The sequence below is a fragment of the Equus asinus genome, chromosome 2, assembly GCF_041296235.1.
Source record: "Equus asinus isolate D_3611 breed Donkey chromosome 2, EquAss-T2T_v2, whole genome shotgun sequence".
NCBI classification, from domain to species: Eukaryota; Metazoa; Chordata; class Mammalia; order Perissodactyla; family Equidae; genus Equus; species Equus asinus.
Genome location: NC_091791.1, coordinates 33,005,396 through 33,026,680, shown reverse-complemented (window position 1 = coordinate 33,026,680; position 21,285 = coordinate 33,005,396). Strand labels below are relative to the sequence as shown.

Sequence of the window (21,285 nt, the reverse complement as noted above, 5' to 3'; positions counted from 1 at the left end):
GATTAAAAAAAAAAGACAAAAAAGGACCTCAACAAATTTATAAATAAATAAATAACATGGGAGCAATGAAGCTTCCTTACCTTCCTCACAAGGTCATTCTGCGGACCTGACGAGATCATGCATAGGAAAGCAAAAGTTAATTTACTGTTTCCATTGTGATCTCCATATGGAATAAATGAACTGAACAGAGATAGAAATTCCCCAGTGCTCTTCAGCAGGAAGCTGTCGCCAGGGCAGAGCCCAGGAAGCCTTGCCCTGGCTTCAGAGTCTGCCAGTAAGATGACATCAAAGCTCTTCATGAAGGAGGGGCAGGCCCTCCCTCGCTTCTGGAGACACCACTTGATGGCACAGCCAGAAGCAGCAGCAGCCTCTTCCCATGGATCCGTTTCAAATGGCCCACTCGAGCCCTCGGAAGAAGAGACCCAGGCAGATGAGTACCTCAATGGCCTCCCCTCCTCATGACATCAAGTTCCGAGATTTGGTCCTCTTCATTTTGGAGAAGAAAATGGGAACCACCCGCAGAGCCTTCCTCATGGAGCTGGCCCGAAGGAAAGGATTCAGGGTTGAAAATGAGCTCAGGTAAGATGTCACTGATTCCACCTTGTGAAGAAGCAGGGCTTTTGTGAACAGACTCTTTGGGACCCAAGAAACCTATGTTTTCTTCCACATCTGGAAGAGGTGGTGTTCCCACTGGGAGAACAGGCTTGAAATCAAAGAACAAATTTGAGGCAATTAGTTAAGGCAAGTAAGATGAGTGGGGACTGAAGGCCATTATATGGAAATTAGTTGGCACCAAAAAATAAGGTAAAAAATTTTTTTTTTGCCTTCCACTATTGAGATGAGGTATTTAGGGATGATAAATAGAAACCTGCTTGGAAAATTCAATGCTGAAATCACTCGATTTCATTCTTGACCAAATTGAACAAAACACCACTGAGTTCCATCAAAAAATTTCTACTACTTTGAAGCAGAAAGAATAGTTTGGTTGCTTGACTCTTATGGTAACATCTGGTTGTGCTGAGGTGACCAGCGTCCGTGGCGGGCTAGCGTGAGTGACTGTGGCTGGCTCAGCACAGTCACGCAAATGCTGCAGGCCTTGATCAACCTTTTCTGAAGAGCAGTGGGGTTTGTAGAGAGAGGGATGCTGCTCAAGGATTCAGGGACAGCTCTGTCCAGGGGTGACAAACGTCATGCTGAGAGTGATGAGATCAGAGCCCAGACAAGAAGGCGGTTGAAGCCACTATTCGGGCCACCAAGACTGGCTCATTCACATCCCAGCAACTAGCCTTGCTGTTTTACTAATTGCCATATGAGCTCTTCACTGGTCTCAAACAGATAGAAGAGAAAACAAAGCAAAATCCAGAGACAAATGGTATTAGAACCTTGACATAAATAGTTCCAAACATAACTGCCGGGGGCTTGCCATGAATGAAGAATGACGACTAAGGCAGTTGGCTGGTTTGAGTGTCCAAAGAATAGGCTGACCATAATTTTTTCAGAAAAACTCTAAGAATTCTATATGAAAATAAATTCTTAATTTAATAATATTTAAAATATTTAAATATTTTGATATTTAAAAATAAAACTGAGTTTTCTGTTGAAGAAATAGCTTCAAATTGCAAGAGAAATATATGTCAAACATCAATAATCAGATAAGATAATTTTCACGACATTCATAATTCATGTGAAGCGTCAGTGTCACAGGAACATTTTATTTTGTTACTACAATGCTCTATTCAGAAATTCCTCAGTCTCGCATGGTCTCTCTCCCATCTGATTTCTCTTCACACGGCCTCCTTACCCCGCAACCCCGCCCCCTGCCTCTTTTTTTCTTTTTAACCGCCTATCTCATTTGGGATGTTAAACCCAAAATCTCAATGATTTGAGGATCTGATGAGATTATGCGTAGGAAAACAAAAGTTAATTTACTGTTAATATTCCCTTCCATGAAACTGTAGATTTCATCTAATTAAGTCTGCCTAATCTTACAGACTTACAGAAAATGTTGGCATTAGGGGGGAAAAGACGACATAGGTAAAGAGGTCAAAACCAAAAGTTTGAAAAGCAGAAATTAAAAACCTTAGCAAATACGGAACTGGTTTTTGTGGTAGAGAAATTTGGCAAGGGCTAGGCAGGAAGGTGCGAGCCAGATGGTCAAGGTACCACTTACATAGAAAGCTCTCTATTGAAATGTCCATACTCCCAGCAGGGGCTGACTGGTTTAGTTACCAGCACAGCTACAAATACACACGTGGTGGCTGAGGCAGGTACTTGGGGAGACGATGGGAGGCAAGTTTCTTCTTTTGACAAGACAGCCTAAGAGGCAGCTCTGTGCCCCAGATGCCTGCTGCCAGGGACCAAGCCCAGCTGCTCAGGCGACAGAGGAAACTGGTGCACGGTGAGCAAGCTGCTGCAGTGCGTGCGATGGTGGCAAAGTTCCCAGGCTGGCAGCTCAGAAGACACATTAAATACAAATGTGTTCTCTGGCACAAAAATAAACCACAGGAAGTAGAAGTCCTAGCTCTCAAACAGAATTTCTGTACATAGAGATAGATAGACTTTAATTGGAAAGGACAATGGAAATTATTGTAGGGGAAAATCTCTAGATGAGAAGTCTACAGACCTTAAATTCTGGTTCTGACCCCTCCCAGCCATGTGGTGTGGGGGAAGACCCCCCCCCAACCCAGATCTTAATTTCCTGATAAATGATCCAGTCTGTCTGATGTGATCCCCAAACGAGGACGGATGTCAATGTGCTTTGGTAAGACAGTTATACAAATGTAACGCGTGATTGTTTTCTTGTTAATTAGCTGGCTCCATTGACCTTTAGCAAAACCCTAAGGAGAGGAATCTGTCTCCACAATATGAACTAGGTCAAATAATGTAAACAAATAGAACAAAGACAGGAAGGAAACCCATCAAAATGTCATAAGTGGTTATTTTGGGGGGAAGTGGGTGGTAGGGAGGGATTATGGCTGCTTTTATTCTCTGTGTTTTCCAAAGTTTTCACAGTAAGCATACATTTAAAAAACAAAAATAAATTTGGTTTTTTTAAAAAAAGGATGCTTCTCAATAGTGAAGGCTACACTTCCCCTTTCTAGTATAAAAGATTCAAAGAAAGAGGAGCTAAGAAAAATAATATGCTCTGAAAATAAGCAGCCATCACCATAGTCCCTGGCACATTCTTTGGCTGCCAGGAGAACTACATTTGAGGAAAAGTCTGACTCCTATTTCACCTGGGCCCGAACCCACAGCTTAGAAGTGGTGTACCTGAATGCGTCAGACTATTCTCCAGCACGTGCGCACTGTGTCCTTATATTTGGATGGGGTTTCACTAATAGTTATATTACAAAAGATGTGCTATTCAATGTGCCACAGGAAGCTGGTTCTTAAATATAAATCAGTGGATGTGTCAAGTCCTTTGAGGCATTTTTGCACATCCATGAAAAGGATACTGAATTTTTTTCCGTGGTCAACGTGCTAAATTTTAAAGCAACTTCATAATCTTGGAGTTATCTAGGACAAGCTAGAGAAGGATCGGAATCTAGCACTTGTCACGTTCTTATTTCATCCTTGGTTTCAGTACTTGGAGCTATTTTAACACTTGACCTGTCATCAACCCTTCTCTATGAACACATTAGCTAAAGCAACTCTGTATGTCTTGACCCAAATCTTTGATGATGAAGAAGAGAGAGCTGTGGCTAAGAAGGATGACTGTCCCGGGGTACATCACCCAGCAGTTTAACACTGGCTCAGTTCTGCTGTTCAAGCAGTAGAAACCCACCAGATGATACTTCTGTCCCGCCTAGACCTCCACCATTTGTCTACGAAGGTACTTTGGAAGCCATTGTCTTTAATGGGAGCAAGATATACCATTGTAGTGTCACAAATAAAGGGTTCTGTTAGTACCCACTCTGCACAGTATTTGTCAGGTTCTGGAGACACAAAATAGTAGAAGACATGAGCCCTGAAAGCAAGGAGTTTACAATCAGACAGGGGAATTGTACCTCTGTTCTCACTAGAATTAGAAGATAGCACAATATATTTTTCAAGTATGAACTAGTCTTCCTTTTTTAAAAATTTTTAAAAATATTTTCCTACCCAACCCTCTACCTCCAGCCTTCTTATGTTATTTTGGTTTAGTTATATCTAATCTGCCTGCTCATGCTTTCCATCCATTCCACCATGTAACATTGAAATGTGGCTTCTGCTCCACTCATTATCCCAAAACCATTGTCTCCAAAGTCCCAAAGTAACTCATGGTAGTAAAATCCATGGTTTTTTCACCTGAATGTTGATAAAGACTCTCTCCTTGACCAAACTCTAGCATGGCTTCCGGCAGCTTAAGGCTGTGTCTCTAGGATGGCCCCCTTAAAATGCCCGCTTGAGAAAGCTCAAGGCTGCCAGGAGAATTCACTGCTTGTTTCGGTCAAGACCTGGCAATAGGCAGATGGGCCCCTGAACCCCCTCTTAAAGCAGTTGCATTAGAAACCTTGTCATTATAAACCCTTTTCCTGCCTCTTTGAGATGTAGATCTTCTAATCACCCAGAACTATCTTCTCCAGGACTGCAAGCTGGCTCTTTGAATAGTAGGCTTTCCAAGGATACAACTGTCTCCCAGTCTCTGTGGGAAGGTGAAGGACCTAACTTGAGTGGGAGCCTGCTGGAACTTGCGCCACTGCCTCCTGTCATAAAGATTCAAGAAATTTGTTTCTCCTCTGAATAAGTGCCAATTAGCAAATCCAGGTGGCCTGGTCACATGGACTAACCCCCCTTGATGCCCCTCAGTGCCTTTTCCTTAGCAGACCACAGCCTTTAAAAGGTCTCCTGTCTTCTGTTTTTTTGAAGTTAAGCTCCATTGGTGCTGGACCCTCCTGCTTCTTGCAATAGTTATTACTAAATAAAATCTATCCTTACTACTTTAACTAGTGGCCAGCTTTGTTTATCTCTGACAATGTTCTATCACTTCAAATTGCTGGTGTTTAAAATCAAAATATTAAAAGTCATTGTTTGCAAAATAAACTGAACACCGGATGAAAAGGGTAAGTTACCTGCTCTAGAAAATACAATGTTGAACGAGCCCATTTCTAGGCCCCTTCCGGGTCCAGAGTCCAAACACATCTTCACTGGTTTCTCTTCGTGTTTTTTTCCCAGCTTGAATCCCTTCTCCCTTCACATCTCTGTGTCTCTAAGACCTAAGATCCCCGGAAGCCCCCTCCAGTAAACTTCCTCCCCGGAACACGGCTGTGGCCCATGGCCTAGGGTTGGCTCGCAGCTCTCCCACTTAGCTTTGCTCCTCTTCTCATCCAGTTGGCCCTTCCTGACTCCACAAGGACAAGGGCATCATCTGGGCCATTGTGTAGACCTCACCCTCGGACCTTTGACAATTTTCTTACACATTGTAGGCTTCAGAAAATATCCATTCAAAGAATGATTTAGCTGGTGAACGTGAACCCAGCCAAGGGAACTTGTGATTACCAAGATTAATTTTTCTAATTAAAATTTTTTCCTACAATGCACCCGTATTACTTTTGTAATCAGCAAAATAATAAGGACTTTATTTTTATAAATTCAAGCGAATACAATGTAAACTTTAGTCCTGCTTTGGTCCAAATTACTTTAATTTCAAAATTTTGTGGACTTTAAATTAATGAAAATGTTTATGATCCCATTTAAGGCGGGACAAAGAATCAGAGCAGAGCCTCTCAGTCTTAAATATATCGGGGCTAGAAATAGAAACCTGTCTTTACTGGTGCTGGAAAGAGTGTGGGACAAAACCAAATGAAACTGCTGTGGATTCTGAAACAGATCAGTTGCTAAGGGAAATTGGCAGGAGGCTTTTTAAACGGTGAATAACTCACTTTAACTGTAAATTACTATTTAAAGTCATTATTTACAAAATAAGCCCTACATCAGATAGGAAGACTCAGGAACGACTTCTCCAGAGAAAGAAAACCATTTTAAAGACAAAGATAAAAGCTGATGACCATCCCTGAGGACCGGGGAAGTCAGATTGGTCTGTCTCCAGGCAAAGAAGGGTGGCTGCCTCTTTCTTCGTGGAGAATTTTTCTAATTAAACTGAAAGGCAGGACCAGCTAGGAAAAGAAAGACAGGAAGAACGAGGATACGGGGAGCAGAGAAAAAAATTCAGAACTCAGTTTTTAGTTAGCTTCATAAGGGCTTTCCAGATATCTGAGTGCCATATTCATAAATCTTATAATATCTTTTGCCACACATGTTACTATGTACTTAATGTGTTTCCTTTACTTGTCCCTAAACTGAATTGTTAAAAATAATGTAACCTTTTTCTGAAGAATAATATAAAAACCATGAAACCCATAAAAACCATGGGTCTGACATGCATAATTTAAAAATGTACCTAGAAATAAACATAGATGCTTTTTAAGTGTTTAGTTGTGTACCTGCTAAAATTATCTCAAATAGCTGCAGAGAAACGAGTACCACCTTGGGAAGCATTGCTGTAATTGAGCCCAAGTCCAGCGTGCGGCAGTTAGAGAGAGAGCTTTCTCTACAGCAGTGTTTCTCAAGGTGGGGCTCTCGGTTGTGGGGTTGAAAATACGGTCGCTCCCATGGAGAGACAGGAACTATTTTCCCTTCCCTTGCATCTGGGAGGGCTTGTGACTGCTTCAACCAATAGACTGACACTATGTGACTTTCGAGGCTGAGTCATAAAAGGCCCTGTGGCTTCTGCTGTTCCCTAGATCCCTTGTGTAAGAAGGTTGAGCCCCCTCTGAGAGATGCCGCATAAAGGTGCTCAGGTTGAGAGATGCGGCAGAGCCCAGCCTCCCAGCCATGCCTGCCGAGTTACCAGACATGCAGAGCCGTATGGAGTATCAGCACATCCTTCAGCACCATACTGAACCGAAGGATCACCCAGCTGAGCTGCCTGAACTCCTGAACCAAAATGTTGTGATACAATAAAATCTTTGCTTTTTTAAAGCCATTTTGGGATAGTTGGTTGTGCACCAATAGATAACTAGAACTGACTGACTATGTCAGAATCACCAAGGAAGTTTGTCAGAATGCATATTCTGGGGCCTTAGGTAATAGGACCCAGGCACCTGAATTTTAACCCAGCTTCCTTGGTGTCTCTGGTAGACACTAGAGTTTAAGAAGCATTCCTTTAGAGATATTGATTAATCAATTCATTTGTTCCTTCTACCAGTGGTCTGTCTATTGACCATTACTATGATTCTGGCCACGTGCTGGGCACCAGGCATGACTAGAACCCAGATTATAACCAGCCAGATTAGAACACTGTCCCTGCCCTCAGGGACGCAAAGGACCAAGCCAAGCACATTTCAGTTCAGCACTAGGCAAAGGAGAGGACCCTGAATCTTTTTCCTTGTGGAAAGCTGAGGCACAAATCCCAGTTATAATTGGTTCAAGGCCTCCCAAACATAGGTCAAGACATTATTAATTGGTCATGGCCAAGAAACTAGGTGCACTCAAAGAATTGAATCCAGTGGTCTTTCAGGAACAGCTGTCTCAGCAGTGCCTTGGGGTCTTTGGAAGAGGGTGGGGGCGGTTGCCTGAATCTTCCTCTCACTTTTACTATAAGAAGAGAGCCCGGGCCTCCAGGGCAAGGCAGACACTACCTCAGCCCCAGCCCCAGGTTTATTTGCCCTTGAAAATGGCATTCGTGTGTACTTTTTCCCCTAAGTAAAAAAGTGATGATAGATGATTCATGACAGAAAATGGGCAAATATAAAAAAATACTTAAACAAAACCTCCCCCAGGGGTCTAACCACAGGCCGGTAGAACGTTGAGAGATTGTTTGAGTCATGCACACCTGGGATTCAATGCTGACTTCATGTGACCTCTGCAAGCCATGGCTTTCTCATCAGAAATGATATTGTCCACCTCATAAGACTCTTGTGAGGATTCAGTAAGTATGTGTGTTTATTATTTTTTCTGGTAGTCCAGAATATTTCTCTTTAGTCTTGTTCCTTTGTGGATGCCTGCATGTTATCTTATTTGCTGATTGCTTTACAGTACCCCTCCCCCGCTTTCCCAGGCATTCTGGATGTCTCTGTTAGAGGCAGGGCTCTGTCTAGAGAAATCCTAGCTGAAGAGAGAGTGGTGGTGGAGCAGGGGTGGTAAGAGGGTTGGTGAGGGGCCTGAATTTGGAAGATGAGCCCCGGGGCTCCTTCTCAGCCCACCTGCTTCCCTCTGAGGTTTAGGCAAAACCCAGAGTTCAGAGGGCCTGACAGCCTACCTGTGGCTTTCCATCTTGGTGTGCAGCTATGGCAACCGTTCTTTCAGATTTTCTGGGACGGTTCTCCATGGCTTGCAATCTAGTTAGCCTAGCCCGTATGATATTGGACATAAAATACCAAAACACAAATTCTATGTGGCAGCAGCAGGGACGGTGAGTATAGCATTGTATAGGAAGTGTCATTGTAGCTCTATTTCTGTCCTTGGGAGGGAATCAGGGCTTTTTAGTGTTATGATACCCGTCCAGATGTTATTCCTTCTGCAAAAAGAAGCAGCTCCCTCCTCCGCCGTGGAAGAAGCACAGAGTTCCGGTGGGTTAGCTCAGTGTGGTCCACCGTACAGTCCAGCTTTGGACTGAAGTAGAACTGGGATCAAATCCCCGCTCTGCCAATTATCAGGTGGGTGAATTTTTAACATTTCCAAGGCTCTCTTTTCTCATTTTTAGATGGGGGTGATAAAACTGATCTCACAGTATTACTGACAATAAAGGAGGCAAAGTATGAAATGTGCCTATCACAGTGTCCGGCACATAGTCCTATTCCGATATTATTTTCAATATATATTTTTTAAAAGATTGGCACCTGAGCTAACAACTGTTGCCAATCTTCTTTTTTTTTTTCTGCTTTTTCTCCCCAAATCCCCCCAGTACATAGTTGTATATTTTAGTTGTGGGTCATTCTAGTTATGGCACGTGGGATGCTGCCTCAATGTGGCCTGATGAGGGTGCCATGTCCGTGCCCAGGATCCAAACCAGCGAAACCCTGGGCTGCCCAAGCAGAGCGCACGAACTTAACCACTTGGCCACGGGGCCGGCCCCTATTTTCAATATTTTAACATTGGAGTGCACAGAGCAGAGAGAAAACCCCTGTACCAGCAAATAGACAACTAGCTGCCACAACACAGCAGTAAGAACTCGTCAGCAGAACACACTGGAGGCAGTGACTCTCCCCAGTGCTGCTGCTGCTGAGGGCTCAGAACTGCAAGCAAACAGATGCACTGTCAGAGACCGTGAACAGCCTGCAAAGGGCACCTGACAAGCCCAACACCAGGAGCACGTTGTAGTCCAGATCTAGGTGGCCATGAGGAGAGCGTCAGCCAAACTCAGGCAACAGAGAAGATGGGAAATACAGACTGGGCCAGAAGAGAGACTACTCTCTAAACAACGTTTCTCAGGTTATTTGTGGTGAAGGACCAGTTTTCAAAAACTGTGTTGCAGACCACTGCTTATATTAAAAAACAAACACACAATAAACTGCTTGGTGGTGTCAAATTGCAATTAGAGTTTCTGAATGCTTACTTTCAATTTCTGCACTGACCTTGCAGGAACCAGTGACAAGCAGTACTGAACTGTGAGTAGCACCGTGTGAGCGGCTGACGAGGTTTTGTTTGTTTGATTTTTTTGTTTTTGTGTGTGCTTTATTATTATTGTGAACTCAGACATTCCCCCATTTTCCCAGGACTCCCGGGTGACGAGGTAGTGGGGGTGGGGGTGGCATGAGAGTGGATGGCGGGGGGCCTGAATTTGGAAGTTGAGCTCCAAAGTTCCTCCTCAGCATACCCTTTGCCCTCTGAGGTTTAGACAAAACCCTGTTTATATTAATAATAAATATTATGTTATAATAAATAATAATATCATAATAAATTTTCCCTCCAAAGGGCAGAAATACAGCTGGAATAACACTTCCTATGTAGCCCTATTAGTCCTTTTGTTGTCTTCTTAAAGTCTTCACATAAACAACCTTTCAAAAGTTTATTATAAATGATTTTTGAAGTGCACGGACCTAGAATGGAGAAGCAGCTGTTCTTCTTCCTTAGACTCTTGTCAAATGTTATGTTATCACAACTCATTCCTCCTTGGGCCTGCTGCCCATCCTGCCACTGGATGGTCTCAGCTCTGAGCTCCAGCCCCATCTCTCTCCCAGCGCCAGCCTCACATCCCACTGTCAACTGGAGGGTCTCGTCTGGATCTCCTGCCGTCCTTCAAATGCAGCATGCCTGAAATAAACTTCAGTTCCACTCCCCAACCCCTTCCCCCAAAGAGACACAACTTCCTAAATCCCTATTTCTACCAAAAGTGCTATTACTTTACTGGGATACATCCACTGGAGTAATATTTGACTCTATTCTCCACTTAACCTTTTATAGGTGAACTGAGCCAGAGGTTCACCATATGTGTCCTTTGCCTTCCTTCTGAGTGCTATAAGCACCAAGGTTAAGATCATCTCACACGTAGTCCATTGTTTCATTCCTCTAAGTAGCTCCCCTACCCTCCCTATCATCTCTCTCATTGCGTGTACCAAATCAGTCTTTTTAAAAAACACAGTAATGCTATCAATGACCTGCTCACAAAAGCCTTCACAGGTTCCACAGTCCCAGAAAATAAGATCCAACCTCCTCAACCAGGTTGCCCCTACCAACTCAGCCACATCTACAACCACTTCCCAACGTGAACTCTTCACTCCAATCCAGGCCATTCTCCGCCCTCTCCTTCCAGCCTCTGAAGCTTTTCTTCCAGGGGGCCCAAAGTGCTGCCTTCCAGGTAGCTTATTCCTCCCCATCCATCAAAGTTGGACACAAATCCCACTTTTCCACAAAGCCATGCTGCCCTTCCCAGCTCACACTCAGCTCTTTTCTTTCTTTACCCACCACTTGCAGATCTTGTCCATGCCTCATGTCTGGTCATATCTTAACCATCTGTTTCACATAAGATACTAATGTCCAGAAACTTCCTTTTTCCTCTTTGGCCCCCAACTCCCTCCCGCCACCACCACCACCACCACCACTGCAAAGAACCTAGGGCTGTGAATATAACAGTGAACCAAAAAATACCTAATGAATCCAGAGTCAATCAAAAACAGGAGAAGAAGAGGAAGTCAAGGAAGAGAAGGAGAGAATAGAATTCTATTTTTCTCTTGGATGCCCAGATATGTATCTTACTATCTCCCAGATTCACAGACTATTTCAACTGAAAGATCCTTAAAAATCATTGGTTCCAATGATATGAAGCTGACTATGAAGACTTGGTAAAAACTAGAAATAACATACTTGACCCAGAAGAGACAATCCAAAAGGATAAATATCATTCACTAGCTGTGTGACCTTTTGGAGTCACTTAAATTCTCTATTCTTCAGTTTCCTCATTTGTGAAGTATGAATAGGATAACATTTACTTGAGGGGCTATGCGAGTATTAAATGAGATGATGGGTGTAAAGTACTTGGACAGTGCAGAAACAGCTCAGGAGTCCTTAGGGGAAAAGATGCCTGCCTGTCTTATATCACAGGGCTGTGCTTCGAAAAACATGTAAAGCAATATTTCCCAAAGGCTGGTCCCCACCTATTAATGGGTTGCAAGATCAATTTAGTGGGATGTTACAAGCATACATACATCAGCATCTATTTCTATTTTGGGTCGTGAAATAAAATGTATTTCTAACTACGGGTCACAAACAGTTTGAAAGGCACTGGATTGCAGCCCTCTTCAAATAAAAATGAAGTGGTCCACAAAAGCCACGTGCAGAATGCTGAGCACTCCTTTAAGAAAGGACAATTTCATCTCCCATCTTCTCTGGACCTTAGTTTTCCATTGACACCACAATCTTGCTAACGTTTTCTTAATTTTTCTCGCATCTGACATGTGATATAGACCACTGTTGCTACGCTAATTAAAACAGAGAGACTTCCCTCGCATGGAGGCCTAAATTCTCCGTGCCTATGGTTGGTTCTGGTGTGCGTCTTTCTCCAACAGATGGAAGGCTCTGAACACCTCGAGGAGAGAGGGGAGCTTCTGATTTTGAAGCCTCTTCAGCTGGTAACTTTGTCTTGCATTCTGCAGTGATTCCGTCACCCACATTGTGGCAGAAAACAACTCTGGTTCAGATGTCCTGGAGTGGCTTCAGGTACAGAACATAAAAGCCGGCTCACAGCCAGAACTCCTGGATGTCTCCTGGCTGATAGAATGTATGAGGGCAGGAAAACCGGTGGAGATGACAGGAAAACACCAGCTTGTTGTAAGTGTCACGGTTGTGAGTTTCATTGCCCTTTGCTTGCTGATCAGGAACATGTGCTGTAGAATCAACAGACCTGGGTTACACCTCAGGTCCTCTGCTTACTCCCTGTGTGTTCTTGGGCAAGTCACTTAGCTTATCTGAGCTTCAGTTTCCTCCTCTGTAATATGAGATAACAACAGTGCCTACCTCATAAGATGGTGATGAGGATTAGAACAACATGCATGTAGGGCACTTCCCGCAAACCCCGATCTATAGTAGGCATTTAATAAATGGTGGCTATTTAGGTGAACGATCTGTAAACAAATATTTCAAAATATTGAAGCCTTGATGTTCTGGCAGCTGGAAAAGTAAAGGGTTCCTATTTGGTTTCTTACTATGATCATTAGCAAAGGAAAAAATAAAGAAAATTAATGTCTTAATTCCAAATCCTTCACCAATGGCGCTGGAACCCTCAGGAAGAGGGTTTGAACCATAACTGCATCAGTTTACAGAAAAGGATAATGGTGTCTAATTGATGGGTCTGTTTCACGTTTTTTTTTTTTTTTCCTGATGGCAAAAAGAATACAACTTAATTATAGCAAATTCAAATATTAGAGCTGCCTCTAACATAAAATGTGACTCTCCTATAATTTTATCCTCTTTCCAGAGACAACTGCCATCAAACTGCCTCCCGTTTTTCCTTCATACGTATCTGTTATTATTACTATTGATTGTTCTTAAAAATGGATGCTTATGCGTTTGTTTAGGTGAGAAGAGATGATTCAGCTGGCCCCAACCCGGGCCCCCAGGAGACTCCACCGCTCTTGAAAAAGATCTCTCCATACGCGTGTCAGAGAAGAACCACCTTAGACAACTGTAACCACGTGTTCACGGTAACGGGCTTTACAACAGCACCCAGAGCAAGCGAAGCGCTTGCAGCTTCTTTCCAGGGACCTACAACTTAAATCACAAATTTTTCTGAAAATCTTGATGAGTTTTCCCCACACACCCACCCCCCAAAACCTGATCTCTGGTTCTTCTTTCTGTCAAGAATGGGTCTACTTCTGTCATGGAAATGGACAGATATATTTGGATTATATTCTTTAGTGATGGTAGATTACTGTTTGTTGAGAGTTGTCATTATTGGGCACAACACTTGTCAAAGGCAAATGTTTTGAAAAACCAAAACATAGTAAGAGCAAATTACATAGAAACAGCAATAATGCATAAACAGCCTTTGCTGGGAAACCAGAAGAGTGAGAGACAGCAGACCTAGATTCTCGCCTCTCTGGTATTAACTAGCTTGGGCAAGTCAGTTCCTCTCTCTGAGTCTCAGTTTCCTCATCTGTTCAATTAGAAATTAGCTAGATTGTCTCTAAAGCCCCACCCAGCCCTGAAGTTTGGTAATTGTGTTTCAGATGACCCTAACAAGCCCACCACAGCCTGTCCTCCAGCCTAGAGCCAGTAGTCAGGGGGATAAAACAGGTGGAGTACGTCAAATAAAAAACTTCTCATTTCTAGACTTCCAGCCCCACATGTACGAGGAGGACCAGGAAATTGCAGCTACTGGGCAGGATGAGCACGGTGCCACACAGCTGCATCTACTTCCTCCTCTGCTAGAAATGCAAACATGCCTTACCTTAAATAACCCGGCCTCTGCTCTGCGCCACCTGCGATTACACCGGTTCGTTCAACAAGGCTGCGCTAAGTGCTGCTTGTGTTTTATGTACAAGCTAAGAGATGGGGAAGCCCAGTGATCAAGGCAGAATCCCGGCCACAGGCTGGTAGGAAAGTCAGCGAGCAACGAGGGAAGGACTGTGCCGAGTAATGACCACTAGGATATAGTGAGGACGGGATCGTGTTTTGGTTAAATCATTCCTAAATATCTAATGGCAGTGAACTCCAGGTTTCCTTACAAAGTACTCTGCAGCTTGTCTTTTCAATTCAACTCCACTTGCCCAACAAGGGACGGGTGCAAAAGTACCAGAGACTCAATCCCGGCCTTCAAGGAAGGATCAGGCGGTGTTCCAACCCTTCACAGAGAGCAAGAGGCGCTTGTGAGGGACTGCTAGTTCAGGGACTAGAAAGCAGATCATGTTTTGTTCATCTGGCTTTATTCTTCAGGATGCCTTTGATGTATTGGCTGAAAATTATGAGTTTAGAGAAAATGAAAGCTCCTGCCTGACATTTATGAGAGCAGCTTCTGTTCTTAAATCTCTGCCATTCACAATCATCAGTATGAAGGACATAGAAGGAATTCCCTGCCTGGAGGACAAAGCGAAGTGTGTCATAGAGGTAAGGGTGAAATGTGATTTGTCCCACCTCCTAATAGGTATGTGGTGGCGGGGAGAGAGAGAGTGAGTGAGAGAGAGAGAGAGAGAGAGAGATGCAGTTAATACACTTTCCTGTCAATTATGTAGATATGGTATTCACGACTTATCTTTCTTTCTCTCTCTCTCTCTGTATATATAAGATATAGATAGATAGATGTATATTATATATATGAGATAGATTATAATATACACGCATATATATGTATAATCCATACCCCAATATTATCACAGCTGGAGCTATGTGGGTCCAGCTATTGGAAAAAGAACCCTCTCATATTATTATTAATCATGGTGCAAGACTCAAGTGACCTAAAAGCTCAACAGAAGGAAATGGTCTGACTTCAAACACAGGCTGTGTGAAGGACCTCAGTTTCTCCCAGGGGATGTCGCCCTCCAGAATGGTGGTGGGTGTGATGGCAGTGGAGCCGGTCCTGCATCCCTACCTGGGCGTTCCAAGAAGAGAGCCAAGGATGGGTGTTTATTTATTTAATAATGTTTAAGGATTCCCCAGCAAGGCAAGCTGGTCATCCAGGAGTAAGTTTCAGTATAGTTAAGTGCAAGGTAAATTATTCTAGAAAATTAATCCCAACTCTATTTGGAGAAGGGTGGGTGGCTCTGAGCTAGACATTGTAAGGGCTGGAACTTGGATTGGCTTTTCAATGGGTCCAAAACTGACCTGCTCAGATGAAAAGTCCTCTTGTTTCAGCTAGTTCATATCCATTGAAAAGAAAATTATCGCAAATATTTAGACATACTTTACTCAGTGAATATTTTGGTTAGGTGTTCTGTAGATTTGCACACTAATCATTCTGTAACTTTGTCCCTGAGGGTTGTAATGACCTGGGATTTTCAAGATTACAGGGAAATGTCTTGTTTTCTCCAGATCAGCTGGGGAAACAGCCTGTATGCAATGGATGTACATTCATGAAAAATCAAGCTACTGGTTCCATGAATTTGAGCATCACAGACTATGATTGTTAAACCTGACTAATTTAAAATATTTTTCAACTGTCCACGCAGGAAATTATTGAAGATGGAGAAAGTTCCGAAGTTAAAACTGTGTTAAATGATGAACGGTATCAGTCCTTCAAAGTAAGTGATTTTACGTATACTTACTGAAAATCGTTTTTCAGTTCATCTGTTACTCATTCTAGGTGGTTGTTTTAGTCAGCATGAGCTGCCATAACAAAATAATGTAGACTGTGTGGCTTAAACAACAAACATTTTTCTCCCAGTTCTGGAGGCTAGAAGTCTGAGATCAGGTGTCAGCAGGTGGGGTTCTGGTGAGAGCTCTCTTCCTGGCTTGCAGACAGCTGTCTTCTAAATGCGTCCTCACATGGCAGAGAGGGCTGAGTAAGCTCTCTGGTGTCTCTTATCCGGGCACTAATCCCCTCATGAGGGCCCCACCCTTATAACCTCATCTAAAACTAATCACCTCCCAAAGGCCCCATACCCAAATACCATCACATTGGGGGCCAGGGCTTCAACATCTGAACTTGAGGGGGACACAGTTCAGTCCATAGCAGTGGTCTAGGAAGCAGAGTTCTAAATAAATATGGGTGCTCCAGCTTATTGCCATGCTGTGGTGAGATTCAAATTACCTTACCCACCAGGAGTCTGTCACTTGTGGATACAAATATGGTGACACTAGCACCATGGGACAAAACGACCCTGCTCTTAAAGAGTAAAAGTATGCTGGAAAGCTCCTCGCTGCATCCTTGTCTACTTTGAAGCCGGGTTTGTTACCTCCCCATTTTCCCTACCTTAGAGTTGAAGGCAGCAGCGACTGCTACCAATCACTTCAGTTCAGACGTGATGCACAGGCCTAAAAGGTGATCGTGGGCAGGAGCCCAGGCTTGGAGTACAGACAGACTGGGCTTGAATCTGGGCTCTACGCTTACCAGCAATGTGATGGTAGACAATTTCTACAACCTACATGCGCCTCCTCTTTAAATTGTGAGGGTAAATATGCAGAGCGTGAGTGTGTGTAGGGGACCCTTGGTAAAGGGCGTGCCCAACAAGGATAAGTGTTGTCGCTCATTGACAGCATGGGCAATCCCACAATCAAATAATATGGAAGCCCTATGCAGATGCCAGAACCTGCGTCCTCACTTCTGTTTCATTTAGTACAACCACATGCCAGGAAAGGACCCTTCTGAAACAAAAACGTCTCTAAAAAACTACCATTACCCACCTGTTTGTCGTATTCAGGAGAAACTGAGTCAGAGATTTTCTTACACTTTTTCTTAATCGCTTGACTTGAAAAGATTCACTTCATTATCATAATGATTATTTTAGAAACTAAAAGTATGCCTTTCTCTCCATTTCAGCTCTTTACTTCTGTGTTTGGAGTGGGATTGAAGACGTCTGAGAAATGGTTCAGAATGGGTTTCAGAACTCTGAGTAAGATAAGGTCGGACAAAACCCTGAAATTCACAAAAATGCAGAAAGCAGGTAAATTGTGTCTCCTAAAAACCTCACGTTGTTGCCATGGGCCAGCCAGGTTGTGGTACTTCAACTCCAGTCTCAGGGAACCGGCTCACTTGTTTGGCCTCTTTTCATACTATGGTTAAAAGCTCAAGCTTTTGGCATCAGTCAGATCTGGATCCAAATCCTGGCTCCAGCATTTCCCAGTTGTGTGATCTTGAGCAAGTTAGTTAAAATCTTTAAGCCTAAATTACCTCGTCTATAAGAGGGAGGTAACATTGGCACCTCAGTGGGGAATAAATGAGATACACAGGCAAAGCCCTTAGCACCAGGCCTGGCACAGAGCCTGTCCCTTTATCCAGATGTCAAACCAGCTTGTGCAGTTGATCTGGTTCTTACTGAACTGACTCTTCCAGACATTTGGGTCCTTGCTGTCTCCCTGGGTGAGAAGCGTGAGTGAGGAGTCAAGGGCAGAGAGTCGACATGGAGGATTGGGAGTAAAGAATACTTGAACAAACTAGAGCTGTTGCCTGGCACAAATGGGACCTGCTTTGGAAATTGTAAAACACTAGGGCATAGAAGGGAAATGGTGGAAATCTAGACACAGGGTTGATCTACCCAACCAAGACCTGTTAACCTGAGAAGACTGTCTTGAGTCAGGCATCTGAAAACCTGGAGGGGCCTCCCAGAGGTTGAAGGTGGCTTGGTCACTTCCGTTTAAGCAGGGTCCCAGTATATTTTTTTAAATGAAGATATGCCAATACAGGGTCAAAAAATTGTATGTGTTTTAAACATTCACTTTTTTTTTTAAAGATTGGCACCTGAGCTAACATCTGTTGCCAATATTTTTTTTTCTTTTTCCTTCTTCTCCCCAAAGCCCCACAGTACATAGTTGTAGGTCCTTCTAGTTGTGCTATGTGGGATGCCACCTCAGCATGGCTTGATGAGCAATGCTAGGTCTGTGCCCAGCATCCGAACCGGTGAAACCCTAGGCCACCAAAGTGGAGTGTGTGAACTTAACCACTCAGCCATGGGGCCAGCCCCTAAACATTCACTTTTAACATGTAATATAATTGTGATTTGAAAAAGAGTCATGGCCACAGTGTCCTGAGCACTATGGCTTCTGAGTTACAGAGAATGATGAATTCATCAACATTTTTAATGATATGAAAGTAAGGGAATCTTCTACAAGAAGAGATCAGAAAGAAAAAGAAAACGGCTATCTTTTGTTTAAATAATGAAAAGAAAGCAGCAATGGGAGAGGAATTAAGTCAAATCCCTTGGTGGGTCACACCAATGCTACTACAGAAGACACCTACCTATCTTTCATAAGGTTGCTAACCTATGAAGGATTGCTGATAAGCTTCATAAGATGCCACAGAAGAAATAAAAGAGTTTAAGAGAAAAAGACCCCATGCTTATATCCTGGGCTCCTGAAATTGCACATTTAATAAACGTCATTTACACCAGTTCTAGAGACGCCATTATAAAGAAATTTACATAAGTATTAAACACAAGTAGTGTTTAACTTTTTTAATAACTATTTTAAGTAGTTTAATAAGTATTAAACACAAGGCTTGGAATGATAGTAAGGACTCTCAACACTTAGAGAGAAATTGGGAGGCAATGCAGTGTTTCATGGAGATGAAAACCCTTATCAACTGACACCAAATGTGCTCAGGATCTAAGTAGCTTCCAATTTCCCAGCTTGGTAGACTGGATTTTCCTCTTCCTATTGAACTCTTCCACCCCAGCGAATAAAGTAGTTATTATCCATTTAACCAATCAGTGATTTCCATCAGACTCTTTAATGCTCTTGTTTTATGTAGAACTGAAGGAATGCCTTCCTATTATACTTATACCTAAAAAAAAACAAACCAAAACAAACAAAGAACTCCTGGGTATACGCATCCCTTGTAACAGCACTACAATGAATGGAATTGTCAATGGGAATAGTTTCGAATACTGCAAAGGATAAGCTAATTAATTGCATTCGTTTGAAGTATGATCCACGGGTCAGATGAAAAACCTGATTCAATTTTACTATAAGGGCACTTGGTTTTAGTCTTAGTCTTAGACTGTCTTTAGACTCAGTCTTCCTCTGTCTTGAGGATTCACCTTCTGTACTGGCCTTGAAAAGTCAACGTCTAAAATACAGCAGAAGGTATATAACACTATGCAGTGTAATAAGTTTCTTGCGATAAGTTAACCTCCCACCATACCAAAAAGGAAAGCCAATTAAGTTGCTTTCACGGGTGTCAACAAATTATCAAAGCCTCTCCAAGTTCATTCCTCGTATCGGCACATGTTCTTAAATTGCTAATCACAACTTTTGGTTTATGTACATCCTGAATAAGCACAGGAGTTTTACAGTACCAAGTGTGTTGTACTTTGAATATCAGTCAAGATGACAATTTTTGTATCAAAAAAGAGTCTAAATGAGCATAGCTTTTTATTTTTTTCACCTTAGTAAATTATTTAACTTTATTAAATTGACTTTTTTATTGTGGTAAGAACATTTAATATGAGATCTATTCTCTTAACAATTTTTTTCCCATTGGTAACATAATTTGTTTGTCCATTTCCTGTGATGAACACTTATTTCCAGTTTTTGACTATCATGATAAAAAAAAGGTGCTACGCACATTCTTGTACCTGTGGATATATGTCCTCATTTCTCTTGTGCATATAGCTAGGAGTGAAATTTCTGGGTCAGGGGATAAATGGCTATTTATTTAGCTCTAGTAAATACTGCCCAATGGTTTTCCAAAGTGGTTGAACCAATTTACACTCCCGGTAGCACTGTATGGGATTTTCAGTTGTTCCACAACCTCACCAACACTTGCTGTTGTCAGTCTTTTCAATTTTGTCCATTCTAGTGGGTGAGCAGTGTGATCTTATTTAGTTTTAGTTTGCATTTCTCTGATGACCGTTTCAAGTACTTTTTGGCCATTTCCTCTTCTAAGAGGTGCCTGTTCATGTCTTTTTTCCCTTTTAGAAGTAGGTTGTCTTTTACTTATTGATTTGTAGGAGTTACTTTATGATCTGGATGTAAGTCCTTTGTCAGATACGTGAAAAGCAAATATCTTCTCCCAGTCTGTAGATTGCTTCTTCATTTGTTTAATGATGTCCTTTGATGAGCATTAGTTCTTATATTTAATAAAGTTCAAATTGTTAATCTTCTCATTGTACTTAGTGTTTTGTGTGTTCAGTTTCAGAGATATTTGCTTACCCCCAAGATCATGAAGATATTTTCCTCTTTTCCTTTGAAGCCTGATTCTTTTTAACTTTTGCATTGAGGTCTATGATCCACGTCACATTCCTTAACAAATTCTTAAGTACACAGTAGAGTACTGTTAAGGATAGATGCAATGATGTACAGCAGATCTCTAGAATTTACTCATCCTGCATAACTGAAACTTTGTACCCAGTGAACAAAAACTCCCCTGAAGCATTGCTTTTCTGATTAAACTCGCCACACACAAAAGTGGCCGCATAGCAATTAAAAAAAAAAACGTGGCTTTTTACAAAAAAAAAAGAAAAAATTTTAGGATTGATATAAAAAACAATAGTGTTCCATAAGCAGTGTGATTTGGTGTTAGGCACAGTTTATAGAATTTATCGAAGTTTCATAAACAGCCAAAGTAAAACCAATGAATCATTGAAGTAGTAATTAGTAGAAATTTATTGTGCACACACCAAAAAGTTTGCAAACCAGGAGTACTCTAACCAAAACATGTGGTGAGGCTCAGGGGTATATTGTAAGGCAGCTTATAGAGTGAGAAAGTAGGCACTGTTTATTCTTCACAGCGATTGGTTATAATATTAGAATTTTCAGTGGTTACTCATATCAACCTTGGGAAACAGTTTTGCTTATGATTTCCAGAGGCAAAAGCAAGAGATGACCCAGGTCAAGTTAGCCTTGCAAAATAAGCTAAATTAAGCTTTGTTTGTATGACTAAACTGGTTTTGTCTGCTTAGGGAATTTTCAAGGCTGGTCTCCTTTTGTTGTTTTTCTAACAACGTATTAGTTTGAACAACATCTCTTGGTCCTGCCAACACGTTTCTGCAACTGTCGCTATTTAGAGATAATATGGGAAGTTCGAATTTGAGAATTTTGTGACTATGATGTTCAAGCCAAATGGCCTCCCTGCCTTCTCCCTCCCATGATCCTGGAGGCGAGAAATAAGGATTAATAGATTTGCTCCATGTCTTTCCAGAGGGCTAGTGATGGGTGAAACTGCAAGAAGTAGACTTAAGTTCATCAAAATAACAAATTTTTGATGCCTCTCCCTTTTTT

General features: G+C 42.3%; 1 protein-coding gene across 4 annotated transcripts in view; it reads left to right on the top strand.

Moving 5' to 3' along the window:
- The first annotated feature begins 247 nt into the window (after positions 1–247).
- The window catches only part of DNTT (DNA nucleotidylexotransferase), a 32,894-nt gene continuing 11,856 nt past the window's right edge, over positions 248–21,285 (top strand). For all 4 annotated transcript variants that reach the window (XM_014858421.3, XM_070486217.1, XM_014858422.3 and 1 more), the window contains exons 1-6: positions 248–579; positions 12,072–12,246; positions 12,993–13,118; positions 14,350–14,520; positions 15,579–15,650; positions 16,889–17,012. In XM_014858421.3, the coding sequence (XP_014713907.1) occupies positions 377–579; positions 12,072–12,246; positions 12,993–13,118; positions 14,350–14,520; positions 15,579–15,650; positions 16,889–17,012 (871 nt within the window). In that variant the 5' untranslated portion in view covers positions 248–376. The remainder of the gene's footprint in view (positions 580–12,071; positions 12,247–12,992; positions 13,119–14,349; positions 14,521–15,578; positions 15,651–16,888; positions 17,013–21,285) is intronic.